The sequence below is a fragment of the Oncorhynchus nerka genome, linkage group LG22 (assembly GCF_034236695.1).
Source record: "Oncorhynchus nerka isolate Pitt River linkage group LG22, Oner_Uvic_2.0, whole genome shotgun sequence".
Taxonomy (NCBI): Eukaryota; Metazoa; Chordata; class Actinopteri; order Salmoniformes; family Salmonidae; genus Oncorhynchus; species Oncorhynchus nerka.
The window spans coordinates 92,109,343-92,125,312 of record NC_088417.1 but is presented as its reverse complement, the minus strand read 5'-3'; the positions used below and the strand labels follow the sequence as shown (position 1 = coordinate 92,125,312).

General features: G+C 42.1%; 1 protein-coding gene across 1 annotated transcript in view; it reads right to left on the bottom strand.

Moving 5' to 3' along the window:
• LOC115105998 (tyrosine-protein kinase JAK2-like) overlaps window positions 1-9,840 on the bottom strand; it is a 95,789-nt gene extending 85,949 nt beyond the window's left edge. The window contains exon 1 of the mRNA XM_065007576.1: window positions 9,188-9,840. Coding sequence (XP_064863648.1) covers window positions 9,188-9,248 — 61 coding nt within the window. The 5' untranslated portion in view covers window positions 9,249-9,840. The remainder of the gene's footprint in view (window positions 1-9,187) is intronic.
• Between the last annotated feature and the right edge of the window lie 6,130 nt (window positions 9,841-15,970).

Below are 15,970 nucleotides of genomic sequence, written 5' to 3'. Positions count from 1 at the left end.
GCTTAACAGCCCTTAACTGTGGTATATTGGCCATATATCACAAACCCCCGAGGTGGCTTATTGTTATTAGAAACTGGTTACCAACATAATTAGAGCAGTAAAAATAAATGTTGATGAATTTATGAAATTGCTTCTTCCAATGATTGATAAACATGCACCTGCATAGAAACTAGAGGTCGACCGATTATGATTTTTCAACGCCGATACCGATTATTGGAGGATCAAAAAAGCCGATACCGATTAATTGGACGGTATTTATTTTATTTGTAATTACAACCATACTGAATGAACACTTATTTTAATATAATACATCAATAAAATCAATTTAGCCTGAAATAAATAATGAAACATGTTCAATTTGGTTTAAATAATGCAAAAACAAAGTGATGGTAAAGTAAAGTAAAAGAAAGTAAAAGTGCAATATGTGCCATGTAAGAAAGCTAACGTTTTAAGTTCCTTGCTCAGAACATGAGAACATATGAAAGCTGGTGGTTCCTTTTAAAATGACTCTTCAATATTCCAAGGTAAGAAGTTTTAGGTTGTAGTTATTATAGGAATTATAGGACCATTTCTCTCTATACCATTTGTATTTCATATACCTTTGACTATTGGATGTTCTTATAGGCAGTTTAGTATTGCCAGTGTAACAGTATAGCTTCCATCCCGCTCCTCGCTCCTTCCTGGGTTCGAACCAGGAACACATCGACAGCAGCCACCCTCGAAGCAGCGTTACCCATCACTCCACAAAAGCCGCAGCCCTTGCAGTGCATGGGGAACAACTACTCCAAGTCTCAGAGCGAGTGACGTTTGAAACACTATTAGCGCGCAACCCGCTAACTAGGTAGTTATTTCACATCGGTTACACCAGCCTAATCTCGGGAGTTGATAGGCTTGAAGTCATAAACAGCTCAATGCTTGAAGCATTGCGAAGAGCTGCTGGCAAAACGCATGAAAGTGCTGTTTGAATGAATGCTTACGAGCCTGCTGGTTGGTGCCTACCATCACTCAGTCAGACTGCTCTATCAAATATCAAATCATAGACTTAATTATAACATAATAACACACAGAAATACGAGCCTTAGGTCATTAATATGGTCAATGATATGGTCATTAATATGGTCAAACTATCATTTTGAAAACAAAACATTTATTCTTTCAGTGAAATACGGAACCGTTCCGTATTTTATCTAACGGATGGCATCCCTAGGTCTAAATATTGCAGTTACATTACACAAGCTTCAATGTTATGTCATAATTATGTAAAATTCTGGCAAATTAGTTCGCAATGAGCCAAGCTGCCCAAACTGTTGCATATACCCTGACTCTGCGTGCAATGAACGCAAGAGAAGTGACAATTTCACCTGGTTAATATTGCCTTCTAACCTGGATTTCTTTTAGCTAAATATGCAGGTTCAAAAATATATACTTCTGTGTATTGATTTTAAGAAAGGCATTGATGTTTATGGTTAGGTACACATTGAGCTACAACAGTCCTTTTTCACGAATACGCACCGCATTGATTATATGCAACGCAGGACACGCTAGATAAACTGGTAATATCATCAACCATGTGTAGTTATAACTAGTGATTATGATTGATTGATTGATTGATTGTTTTTTATAAGTTTAATGCTAGCTGGCTTCTTACTGCATTCGCGTAACAGGCAGGCTCCTCGTGAGGCAGGTGGTTAGAGCGTTGGACTAGTTACATTTACATTACATTACATTTAAGTCATTTAGCAGACGCTCTTATCCAGAGCGACTTACAAATTGGTGCGTTCACCTTAAGACATCCAGTGGAACAGCCACTTTACAATAGTGCATCTAAATCTTTTAAGGGGGGAGGGGGTGAGAAGGATTACTTTATCCTATCCTAGGTATTCCTGAAAGAGGTGGGGTTTCAGGTGTCTCCGGAAGGTGGTGATTGACTCCGCTGTCCTGGCGTCGTGAGGGAGTTTGTTCCACCATTGGGGGGCCAGAGCAGCGAACAGTTTTGACTGGGCTGCGCAGGAACTGTACTTCCTCAGTGGTAGGGAGGCGAGCAGGCCAGAGGTGGATGAACGCAGTGCCCTTGTTTGGGTGTAGGGCCTGATCAGAGCCTGGAGGTACTGAGGTGCCGTTCCCCTCACAGCTCCGTAGGCAAGCACCATGGTCTTGTAGCGGATGCGAGCTTTAACTGGAAGCCAGTGGAGAGAGCGGAGGAGCGGGGTGACGTGAGAGAACTTGGGAAGGTTGAACACCAGACGGGCTGCGGCGTTCTGGATGAGTTGTAGGGGTTTAATGGCACAGGCAGGGAGCCCAGCCAACAGCGAGTTGCAGTAATCCAGACGGGAGATGACAAGTGCCTGGATTAGGACCTGCGCTGCTTCCTGTGTGAGGCAGGGTCGTACTCTGCGGATGTTGTAGAGCATGAACCTACAAGAACGGGCCACCGCCTTGATGTTAGTTGAGAACGACAGGGTGTTGTCCAGGATCACGCCAAGGTTCTTAGCGCTCTGGGAGGGGAGTAGTTAACCGTAAGGTTGCAAGATTGAATCCCTGAGCTGACAAGGTAAAAATCTGTCGTTCTGCCCCTGAACAAGGCAGTTAACCCACCGTTCCTAGGCCGTCATTGAAAATAAGAATGTGTTCTTCACCTGTTATGGCTGCATCCCTTTGAGAACAATTTCCGCCTGAAGACATACCCAAATCTAACTGCCTGTAGCTCAGCCCCAGAGGCAATGATATGCATATTCTTGGTATCATTTGAATGGGAACATTCTGAAGTTTGTGGAAATGTGAATTGAATGTAGGAGAATAACACAGTAGATCTGGTGGAAGAAAAGAGAAAGAAAGAGCATACGTTTTCTGTTTTTTATTGTTGTAGTATCATCTTTCACATGTACTAGAATAGCCACACAGTCAGATAGGATGCTGGAGATGATTTTGATGGCTAACACAAGAGGGCAACTGTAGGTGTGCAAAGTTTCCGACTGATAACTTCAGGAATGGGTGAGCTACATGACATTTAGCATGAAGTCACCCAGGTGTCCCACACAAGTTGCCCAAATGTACCCAAGTGGCCGAATTGGTGAAATGACCTATAACTATATACAGCAGTGCAAATAACTATATACAACACATCAAAAAGCAATTCTAACACACACAACAACAAAAAATGTTTTTAAAAATATGAGAAAATAAATATATATATATATATAAATAAAAATATATAAAAAACAGTACACCCCTTGGAAGTCCTCGTCACAGTATTTTGCTGCCTGTGCCATGTCCCATAGCAGTCTCTTTCTGATGTAAAGCAGAGGCAAACTGAACAAGTGGTGCATTTCATGCGACACAGAACACAACGACGCCTCCATGCTGTGCCCTTTTGGCCCTGAGGCACAGTCATGCCTGCAGTAATGAACTGTGGCATATGAACACCACTGGGGGCAGAGGTAGAGCAGGCAGCTTGGCACCGAGGGCTCCCAGTCGGAGTCGCTATCACTGTGAAAGAAAACATTTTAAAAAATGTGTATTGTATGAGCCTTTTATCATCACATAAAATAAACATATGTATTGTATAGAGCAGAGGGAACAGTCCCTAAGGTGAAGTGCTGTTCCATTCAACTCCGGCCATTGTTATAATATATATATATATATATATACACACACACACACACACACAAACCAACACACATACACACACAAACCAACACATACACACACAAAAACCACATATTTCATAGCAAAAAACAACAAAAAAAAAAAAACTTACCCGTCCAGAAGTACGTCCTGTCCTTGCAGAAACAGCTCCTCAGTTCGTTTAAATCATAACACTCAAAGATTCCTCAAACAAAAAAATCTGTCTCACTTTCACTATAGACTTTGCTTTACCTGATTTACCTTTCCGAAATACAGCTGCACATAAAAATCCTTACAGCAACTCCTCTGATCGTCAAGGCGAGAATGGAGTTCCCTGCGCGTGCGATTACAAACAAGGAATTGTGGTCCAACCCCAAACCATTACATACTGGCGTTTACCTCAGCTCATTGGCTATCTACCCAGCTAGATTTCAAGAAGATCAGTAGTCATTGGGCAGAAATATAGTCAATCAATGAAGCTTCGCTAAAATGATTGGTGCGTCAGGTAGTCATTTATCATTGTCTTCAAATCACCTCACTTCGGTCAATACTCCCAGCAAAAAAAATAATGTCAATGTCGTTTGGCTGTGTTGCAAACATCCAGAGGAATGCACTGAAACCCACCATGACTAGATAAACTATCGTTTGGCTGTGTTGCAAACATCCAGAGGAATGCACTGAAACCAACCATGACTAGATAAACTATCGTTTGGCTGTGTTGCAAACATCCAGAGGAATGCACTGAAAACAACCATGACTAGATAAACGATCGTTTGGCTGTGTTGCAAAAACCAGAGGAATGCACTGAAACCAACCATGACTAGATAAACTATTGTTTGGCTGTGTTGCAAACATCCAGAGGAATGCACTGAAACCAACCATGACTAGATAAACTATCGTTTGGCTGTGTTGCAAACATCCAGAGGAATGCACTGAAACCAACCATGACTAGATAAACTATCGTTTGGCTGTGTTGCAAACATCCAGAGGAATGCACTGAAACCAACCATGTAAACTATTGTTTACAGGGGGGAATCACGTCGAATGCTCCGTAAAAAAAAATTATAGAGATGGAATTCACGGCACAAACGGGTTACAAAATGTTTAGATTTAGGCTATAAAATGGATTATATCAAAGAAAACCGCACTTCATTTGATCACTGGGACCCACAGGAAGACAAATAAGAGCAAGATATCAGAATGTAAGTCATCATTTTACCTTCAGATGTGAATGTGTAAAAACTGTCATGGCGGAAAATGTTTCTGTTGTTGATTGCTCTTCTCAAACAAATGCATGGGATTTGTTCTCTGTAATAGCTATTTTAAATTGGAAAACGTAGTTTGATTACCAAGATTCTAATCTTTTGAAGGATGTAAGACACTTGCATTTTCAAGAATGTTTAATGTTACGAAGTTGTATTTTTAGTTGTCACTCTGAAATTTCCCCTGATGTTGGTCCCTGTACGGGGATCGCAGCCATAACAGGATTTATTAACCTCTTACAGCTATCCCCCTACTTTATTCAATTTCCGCCTGGAGACATACCTAAATCTAACGGTCTGTAGCTCAGGCCGAGGACCAAGTATATGCATATTCTTGGTTTCATTTGAAAGAAAACACTCTGAAGTTTGGTGTAAATGTGATAATACAATGAAAAAAAACATGTTTTTTCATTTTTATTGTTGTATCATCATCTTTAACATAATCACTAGTTAAACTAGTAATAATCAACTATGTGTAGTTATCTAGCTTGTCCTACGTTGCATATAATCAATGTGGTGCATGTTATCATCGAATCACAGCCTACTTCGCCAAACGGGGGATGATTTAACAAGCGCATTTGCAAAAAGCACTGTTGTTGCACCAATGTACCTAACCATAAACATCAATGCCTTTCTTAAAATCAATACACAAGTATAGATTTTTAAACCTGCATATTTAGTTAATATTGCCTGCTAACATGAATTTATTTTAACTAGGGGAATTGTGTCACTTCTCTTGCGTTCTGTGCAAGCAGAGTCAGGGTATATGCAGCAGTTTGGGCTGCCTGGATCGTTGCGAACTGTGCGAAGACCATTTCTTGCTAACAAAGACCGTAATTAATTTGCCAGAATTTTACATAATCATGACATAACATTTAAGGTTGGGTAATGTAACAGCAATATTTAGACTTCGGGATGCCACCCTTTCAATAAAAATATGGCATGGTTCCGTATTTCACTGAAAGAATAAACGTTATGTTTTTGAAATGACAATTTCTGGATTTGACCATATTAATGACCTACGGCTCGTATTTCTGTGTTTATTATTATTACTATAATTAAGTCTATGAATTGATATTTGATAGAGCAGTCTGAGCTATGGTAGGCAGCAGCAGACTCAGGGCATTCATTCAAACAGCACTTCCCTGCGTTTGCCATCAGCTCATCGCTGTGCTTCAAGCATTGCGCTGTTTATGACTTCAAGCCTATCAACTCCCGAGATTAGGCTGGCAATGCTATAGTGCCTATAAGAACATCCAATAGTCAAAGGTATATGAAATACAAATGGGGCAGCCAAATGTGTGCCTCCCCGTGGGTCTCCCAGTCACGGCCGGCTGCGAAAAAACCAGGACTCAAACCCAGAATCTCTAGTGGCACAGTGCCTTAGACCACTGCCACTCAGGAGGCACTATCATTTGTTTTTCAACAAGACAATGACCAAAAACACACCTCCAGGCTGTGTAAGGGCTATTTGACTAAGAAGGAGAGTGATGGAGTTCTGCATGAGATGGCCTGTCCTCCACAACCACCCGACCTCAACCCAATTGAAATTGTTTGGAATGAGTTGGACCGCAGACTGAAGGAAAAGCAGCCAACAAGTGCTCAGCATATGTGGAAACTCCTTCAAGAGTGTTGGAAAAGCATTCCAGGTGAAGCTGGTTCAGAGAATGCCAAGAGTGTGCAAAGCGTCATCAAGGCAAAGGGTGGCTACTTTAAAGAATCTAAAATAAAATATATTTCGATTTGTTTAACACTTTTTTGGTTTCTACATGATTCCATATGTGTTATTTCATAGTTTTGATATCGTCACTATTATTCTACAATGTAGAAAATAGTCAAAATAAAGAAAAACCCTTGAATGAGTAGGTGTTCAATCTTTTGACTGGTACTCTATGTCCATCTCATTAAACGCAAGTCTTAGAAGAGGTAGATCGGTCCTATGCGTCCTGTTCTTAAGTTTAATTTATTTTACTTCAGTTTTGCACACCAGCTTTAAACAGCGGAAAATACAATATTTGGGGTTATGGAAAAAATGTCACAGCGGTTTAGATTGTACAATGACACTAAAATAGCTTGTTTTGTCTCATAATCAGAAATTAGGCAGACTACTAGAATTTTAGTAAATGGCGGTTCTGCATAGTGCATATTTAAGATGCTTTTAGGAAACCAGGCTCAGGGCTTTTGGCACCACTAGGTTGCTACTCAGTAGTCAGCCAGCAGAGCTCTTGATTTCATGCTCCAGAGAGGACACGTTACAACCTTATTCAAAAATTGATATAATTCATTTTTCCCTCATCAATCTACACACAATACCCGATAATGACAAAAGCGAAAAATAGGTTGTTAGAAATGTTTGCAAATGTTTTAAAAATAAAAAACAGAAATACCTTATTTAAATAAGTATTCAAAACCTTTGCTATGAGACTTGAAATTGAGCTCAGGTGCATCCTGTTTCCATTGATCATCCTTGAGATGTTTCTACAGCTTGATTGGAGTCCACCTGTGGTCAATTCAATTGATTGGACATGATTTGGAAAGGCACATACCTATCTATATAAGGTCCCACAGTTGACAGTGCATGTCAGAGCAAAAACCAAGCCATGAGGTCAAAGGAATTTTCTGTAGAGCTCTGAGACAGGATTGTGTCGAGGCACAGATCTGGGGACATTTCTGCAGCATTGAAGGTCCCCAAGAACACAGTGGCCTCCATCAATCTTACATGGAAGAAGTTTGGAACCACCAAGACTCTTCTTCCTAGAGCTGTCTGCCCAGCCAAACTGAGCAATCAGGGGAGAAGGGCCATGGTCAGGGAGGTGACCAAGAACCCGATAGTCAGTCTGACAAAGCTCCAGAGCGTCCTCTGGGGAGAATCTTCCAGCACTCCACCAATCAGGCCTTCATGGTAGTGGCCAGACGGAAGCCACTCCTCAGTAAAAGGCACAACAGCCCACTTGGATTTTGCCAAAAGGCACCTAAAGACTCTCAGACCATGAGACAAGATTATTTGGTCTGATGATACCAAGATTTAACTATTTGGCCTGAATGCCAAGCATCATGTCTGGAGGAAACCTGGCAACATCCCTACGGTGAAGCATGGTGGTGGCAGCGTCATGCTGTGGGGATGTTTTTCAGCAGCAGGGACTGGGAGACTACTCAGGATCAAGGAAGGCAAAGATGAACGGCGCAAAGTACTGAGAGTTCCTTGATGAAAACCTGCACTCAGCACCTCAGACTGGGGTGAAGGTTCACCTTTCAACAGGACAACGACCCTAAGCACACAGCCAAGACAATGCAGGAGTGGCTTCGGGACAAGTCTCAATGTCCTTGAATGGCCCACCCACAGCCCGGACTTGAACCGGATCGAAAATCTCTGGAGACCTGAAAATAGCTGTGCAGCAATGCTCCCCATCCAACCTGACAGAGCTTTAGAGGATCTGCAGAGAAGAATGGGAGAAACTCTCCAAATACAGGTGTACCAAGCTTGTAGTGTCATACCCAAGACTTTAATAACTACCTGAATACGTATGTAAATGTTTGTTTTTTTTATATACATTTGCAAAAAGTTGTAAAACTGTTTTAACTTTGTTAATGTGGGTGTGTAGACTGGAGAAAGCCTTATTCTAAAATGTATTAAATCGGTTAACGTAACAACGTGGAAAAAGTCTAGGGGTATGAATACTTTCCTTATGCACTGTAAATCGGATGCATCACAGATATTGACTGTACGTTTATCCGCGTATGCAAACCTGAGTAGATTACCTTAAACAATTGTTGGACATCTTGGAAACATTCTCCAGTTCTTATTATACCTCTTGAGGTGACTCTTCGTTTGGTAATTAAACGGTTTCAGTCATGAATACACCCCTGGGCTGGGTTTCCCAAAAGCATCGTAGTACTAAGATCGTCTCTAGTTTCGATGGATGATCTTAGTACAACGATACTTTTAGGAAACCCAGCCAATGTCTCTCAGTTTCGCAATGCGTTTCCCCAGAAGTATCGGGATGTTGCGCCTCTGTTTGAAAACTGACAAGTGTGTGGGCGGAACTTGTGCTTACATGCAGTTCATACTGAGACTGGCTGTGTCACAGTGAATCACTGAAGAAAATAGAAAATAAAATCCCCTTTTATTACTTGAAATTCCTTAATAAAAAATGTACTGAAAACAGCCTCACTTGCTAATGCTAACCACCTGCTGTACAAGTTCTCTTTGTAGCAAGTGAAGAGGACTAAACTAGTTTTCTGGTCAGCTAATTTATCTAGCTAACGGATAAGCGATTGACAGTAGCTGTGCGTTTACTTACGTGAATGTTGCCCAACAGTTACCGTTTTGAATATCGTGGTTGTCGCTGTTCCGAATGACATGACTTTTGCAGAAATCAAGACCGCTAAGGTTACAGTCCGCGTGCTTCACCATTCATTTCGGCTCCTTCGTGTCACATTCATTAAAAGCCAGTAAGGCGTTAAACGTGCCTATACCTCGATTGTGAAATGTAATAGTCAACTAACTGACAAGGCAATGCCGCAATAGACCGATCATTGGAAGACTCGAACTGCTCGTGCAACGAGAACCGGACGTGACGACTGTTCAAAGGAGGAGAGGACGATTTTAAGTGGAAATGTCATTGCAAACTTCATTGGGAAACTGTTGTGGAGGGAGAAGGAAGGGTGCGATATGTGTAGCTACAGAACAGTCCAGCAGTCTGAGGAGTGGAAACGTATGTGTAATGACTGGCTAGTGCAGTGTTACTCACTATTTTGTTGTAAGGGAGCCACTTTGGGTTGAGAGAATCATTCAGAGGGTTGCACATATCTTTAATTTGTTGTACTTTTTCTTTCAATAACAATTGAGAGCAAATATCGAGCACGTGCAATTGATTTGACCTACAGCAAATCACAAATATATACATACACACATCAAATAGGCTACATCACAATAGTTTGTCAGGGAGCTAGGGTCAGTCTGTTATATCTGGAGTATTTCTCCCATCTTATCCGGTGTTCTGTGTGAATTTAAGTATGCTCCCTCTAATTCTCTCCCTCCCCTCTCCGAGGACCTGAGCGCTGGGACCATGCCTCAGGACTACCTGGCCTGATGACTCCTTGCTGTCCCCAGTCCACCTGGTCGTGCTGCTGCTCCAGTTTCAACTGTTCTGCCTGCGGCTATGGAACCATGACCTGTTCACCGGATGTGCTACCTTGTCCCTTCTCTTTCTCTCTCTACCACACCTGCTGTCTCTAACTCTGAATGCTCGGCAATGAAAAGCCAACTGACATTTACTCCTAAGATGCTGACCTGTTGCACCCTCTACAACCACTGTGGTTATTATTTGACCCTGCTGGTCATCTATGAACGTTTGAACATCTTGGCCATGTACTGTTATAATCTCCACCCGGCACAGCCAGAAGAGGACTGGCCACACCTAGGCTGGTTTTCTGTACAGCACTTTGACAGATGTAAAAGGGCTTTATAAATGAGATTTGATTGATATTAAGGGTTACCTTAGTAGTTGGGTGAGTGAAAATGCCCCTTCTGCTCCTTGACTGAGTTCATTCTAAATTTATAGTCTGTTGCTATCCTTGTGAGGCAATTCAGGTGTGGATTGGTCAGTCTGTTTCTCTATTTTTGTTTCACAATGTTCATTGTTCAAAATGTTGCTTCACATGAATAAGTGCTGACAAAAAATGGTCTCCTTTGGTACACACTGCTTCAGAAATGGATACACTGTATCTGACACAGGACTCAATAAATGGGTAACACCTTAGTTCACCTTGCAATGTGTAATTTTCCTGCAGCTCCACTATCTCACTCTCTATTCCAGCACGGTCAGGACAGAGGGTGGTGATGGCTGCGGTCAGAGATAACACTGGCACATGAAAGAGTTTCTCAATGAAGTTAAAACTCCTTGTACTCCATGATATCCTTGAATTTTGACTCAAACTCCAACTTCAACTCATCACGCACAAATGCATCATAGCTAAAATGTTGCTGTATGTCTGGGTTGGATGTGGTGACTGCCCTAAGTTCTGGGAAACTGTCAGGTATGAACAGTGTGGTGATTTTATTTTGAAATACTGTGACCAAATGCAGCATTTTTTCCCAGAGTTTTAGCTTTCCCTTGGAGCTGGAGACACTGTGTTCAGGTGGCAGGTGATGTCAGTTAAAAAAGCCATCTTGAATATCCACTGTGGATTATCCAGCTCTGGCTCCTTTCTCCCCTTGCTTGCAACAAATTCACGGAATTGAGGGAGGAGAGAGAGAAATCTCTCCAAATATCTGCCACAAGACAACCATCTCACCTCATTGTGAAATATCAAGTCTGGTATTCTTCCACCAACTGGCGGAATTGTCTGTGATTCAGTGCCCTCGCAATAATAATGTTCACCAGGCGCACCACTTGCTGCATCACATTCTGTAAATCACAGTCTTTGAGTTTAGCCACAAGTGCTTCCTGATGAATGATACAATGAAACGTAGCAAATTGGGGAATATCCTCTTTCTCATCAGGTCAGGCCTATGAGTCCTTTCTCCTTCCCTCGCATGTTTGGGTGCCGTCAGTGCACACAGATGCCAGATTTGACCAATCATCATTATTATTATCAGCAAAAAATGTAACAAGGGCTTTCAGAATATCCTCTCCTCATGTTTGTCCCTGAAGGGGCAGTAAACATAAAAGTTCCTCTCTGAACGACTCGTTTTGAGGGAATCTGACCCAAACACATAATTGGGCAATGTAACTTATATCAGTGCTTTCGTCAAGCGCAATACTTAAACACGGCGCCACGGGTATGTCAGTAATCAGTTGCTTACTGATGTCCTCACCAACATTTTTTATGCGTCTTGTTATGGTCGAGTCTGAGAGTTGCAGTACCTTAATTTGCTTTAAAAAAATAGCTTCCTTGTTTGTGTAATCAGCATACAATATTTTGTCTGAAGCCAAAAAACTTTATTTTACAATCTCCGCGTCTGTGAAGGCCTTCTTGTTTCTCACATGTATCCAAGCAAGCTCATATGTTGCCTCTGTCTTTTTCTCTGCAACAGCGCTAGATCTGTCTGTCATTTGTTGTTGTCCTTTTGAGTTGAGCTATGTTGTTGTTTCTGTGGTTGCTTTGTGGTGGATATTGTAATGACCTGACTAGATCACAAATGAACAATTGTCCAGACAGAGGCTTGAGTTTGCGAATTGACGGTTTATTAAACCAACTTTACACAGGCTACTGTTTGGGCCGTAGCACACGCCAAATAGATGACAGATAACCAATCGTGACCTTCTCTTGTGAAGCCCAGACGTAAGAGAGAGAGAACAAAGGCTGAACCTGGTCTTAACTTCCAATGCTCCACCCCCCTGCCCAACCCCCCTCCACGCCACTCCGCCAACCACCAGGATGCCCGGCATCAGAACATTCCAGGCATTCCCGTGATTGGCAGATAGCAGGTTGATTGACATGTCGGACCCCGCGAACACCGGGTACTGGTCAGTAGAACACAACCACCTCCTAGCCTAGCACATAACACACAGCTGTCTGTGCGGGTCGCTACAATATGTTTCGTCAAAGTAGGCAGGGTGTGACTGGAAATGTTGCTCTAAATTTGCTAATTTATATTTTTTTTACTGCCTTCTGGCAAATAAAACAAAGTGAGCTAGTCCCATCATGCAGTACAAAAAAATACTTGTCCGTCCATTTCTCTTGGAACTTTCTGTGTTCTTCTTGAATCGACCGTATTCTTCTCTTAGCCACCAGAACCATGTTAGCTACGTTATCTAGCTGCATTTCCCCATCGCAATCTTTGTGATTTTCCTGGTTCTCCAGTGGTTATTCGTTCATAGCTGTTACGTTGTTCTCCAGCTCTTCCCCCTCATTGTCCTTGTCAATAGATTTCCGTTTCTTTTTACTATAAATCGATCCATGTCGACAAGACTGCAAAATTAGCTAGTAGCAAACCGATATGTGTCGGTCGCTGTAGCTGAGCATGTCACGTTCTGACCTTAGTTATTTTATTATGTCTTTGTTTTAGTATGGTCAGGGCGTGAGTTGGGTTGGTTGTCTATGTTCCTTTTTCTATGTTTTGGGATTTCTGTGTTTGGCCTGGTATGGTTCTCAATCAGAGGTAGCTGTTTATCGTTGTCCCTGATTGAGAACAATATTTAGGTAGCCTGGTTTCACTGTTGAGTTGTGGGTGATTATTTTCCTGTTTAGTGTTTTTTTTGTCATTCACCTTACGGGACTGTTCGTTGGTCGTTTATTGTTTTGTTCAAGTGTTCTATTACTTAATTAAAAGATATGAACACTTACCACGCTGCGCTTTGGTCCTCACTTTCTTCATACGAAGACCGTTACAGAGCAGACCGTTACAGAGCAGTTGCGTTCTATTTCGGCAAATGTTCTATTTAGGCCTTTCTGTTCAACAGCTGCGCTATACTGCCATCTATCTCCCAGTCAGGGAACAATAGATATATTCAATTAAGTAATTCAGGCCTGCATTAAACACATTGAATTGAAATTGTATTACGAATGGAAAACAGGAAAAACCCAGCGAGCCACAAATTAAGGGAAAGTGGGCCGCATGCGGCCTGCGGGCCACACAATGAGTACCACTGAGCTAGTGTGTAGTCCAGGGGACGGAATGGAACAGTGCAGAGAGTCAACATTTTGCTAGCCTGATCCTTGATCTGTTTATGCAATTTTGCCAAGTCCTACTGTATGATTGTTGTCATGCCATGTTAACACGTTATCTATCTGGCACAAATAGATCAAAGACCACGCTTACATTTGGCTGATTGACAGAACAGAAAATGTTAAACTTCGATGTACTTGTTGGCTTTGTTACAGGAAAAATAGGTGGTTTGTTTGTGTAGCACCTCAACGTAAGGGCAAATGGTTATTTCATCGTAAGAGACCTAAATTGTTTTATATTGTGGCACTCTATACCTCATCATTTATCATAAATAACAATATACATCATCATTTTTCATAAGGAACGATATACTTCATAGCACCATCACACACTCATACTACACAAGTGGCCAAAGCACAATAACACACTGTTTGATATGCAATCGACCTCGCTACCACGTACGGCTTCACAAAATATCAACTTCACATTGGGGGAGAAAGTACTTCTGGGAATCCTATGGGAGCAACATCATGTCCCACGCATCCACCCTAATTCCACCGCAACACACAATATAACCCCTACTACACTATAAAACACTGTCCTGAATCCTGAATGATATGTCAAACTGAATATTTACCTTTATTTAACCAGGCGAGTCAGTTAAGAACAAATTCTTACTTTCAATGACGGCCTAGGAACAGTGGGTTAACTGCCTAGTTCAGGGGCAGAACGACAGATTTTGTACCTTGTCAGCTCGGGATTTGATCTTGCAACCTTTCGGTTACTAGTCCAATGCGCTAACCACTAGACTACACTGCCGCCCCAAATGGTTTACCCAGGGAGACAACCAACACCTCTGTGATACCAGCACACCATTATGACTCTCTATCAGCACACCATTGGATGTCATGACAACACACCATTATGACTCTCTATCAGCACACAGTTGGATGTCATGACAACACACCATTATGACTCTCTAACTCACATCAACCTTTCCCCACACGTTTGACTAAGTTTCTTTAAATGTATTTATCCGTTATTTTACTAGGTAAGTTGACTGAGAACATGTTCTCATTTGCAGCAACGACCTGGGGAATAGTTACAGGGGAGAGGAGGGGGATTAAATGAGCCAATTGTAAACTGGGGATTATTAGGTGACCATGATGGTTTGAGGGCCAGATTGGGAATTTAGCCAGGACACCGGGGTTAACACCCCTACTCTTACGATAAGTGCCATGGGATCTTTAATGACCTCAGAGAGTCAGGACACCCGTTTAACGTCCCATCCGAAAGACGGCACCCTACACAGGGCAGTGTCCACAATCACTGCCCTGGGGCATTGGGATATTTTTTAGACCAGAGGAAAGAGTGCCTCCTACTGGCCCTCCAACACCACTTCCAGCAGCATCTGGTCTCCCATCCAGGATCTGACCAGGACCAACCCTGCTTAGCTTCAGAAGCAAGCCAGCAGTGGTATGCAGGGTGGTATGTTGCTGGTTTTGATCACAGCAGAGACTGTTCCCAGTCAGCCCACCAAGGTGAACATAAGGATGAAAGAGATTCCTTCTTGTTGCTACTGGGTTGTTCTGGTGTGTGGTTTTCCCCCCGAGATGCAACCAAATACGTGAAGACAGCTTTGCCAGATTGTGGACCGATTAACCAGTGTCAAAATGGTGTGTCTATGTGTATCAGAGCCAGATTGTGAAACCAAGGTCATGATAGTTTCCATGTGGCGTTTCCTCCCTCCTCCTATTTCCACTCTCTTCCCAGCAGTAGTCAGTCATATGCCCTGTGGACTGACAAGGACTACAGTGTACTACTGTGCCATTTCCCATCTGAATTCATTGGTGGACTAAACCCATCCAGCCCAGACATGTTTGGCTCAATGAGGCATTATTCATCATAGGCTTAGAATGAATGATGGGATGGAGACACACACAAACGCACGCACACACACGCACGCACGCACGCACGCACGCACGCACGCACACACACACACACACACACACACACACACACACACACACACACGCACACTGTAAGCAAGTAATGGCAGGAAAGCAAAGGTGTGTTTGTGCTCACATCTTGGCCCAAATCCAATTATTTGACGTATGCCTTAAAGCTAGAATCTTTCATTGCAACATAACTTTTTGAACTTATAAATTAATGATATTTGCCCATTTATTCTTGAGGAATATAACTTATAAAAGCATTGTGAGCTTAGTTCAACTGTCATACCCCACCAGAACCTGAAATATATGCAAACGTTTGTAAACAACGTAAAAGTAAACAAAGGCTGTATAAAACATGGTTAAAACTATAATTTTATATCATGGATGATCAGTCCTTATATCCATAGCTCTCGCTATGAATTTGAGAGTGGCTACATTTCTCCAGGCCCATTCCTCAGCCTTTTACCGAAACAGAGGTTTGGTGTGCGCTTTGTTATTGTTTCAATTAAGGACTC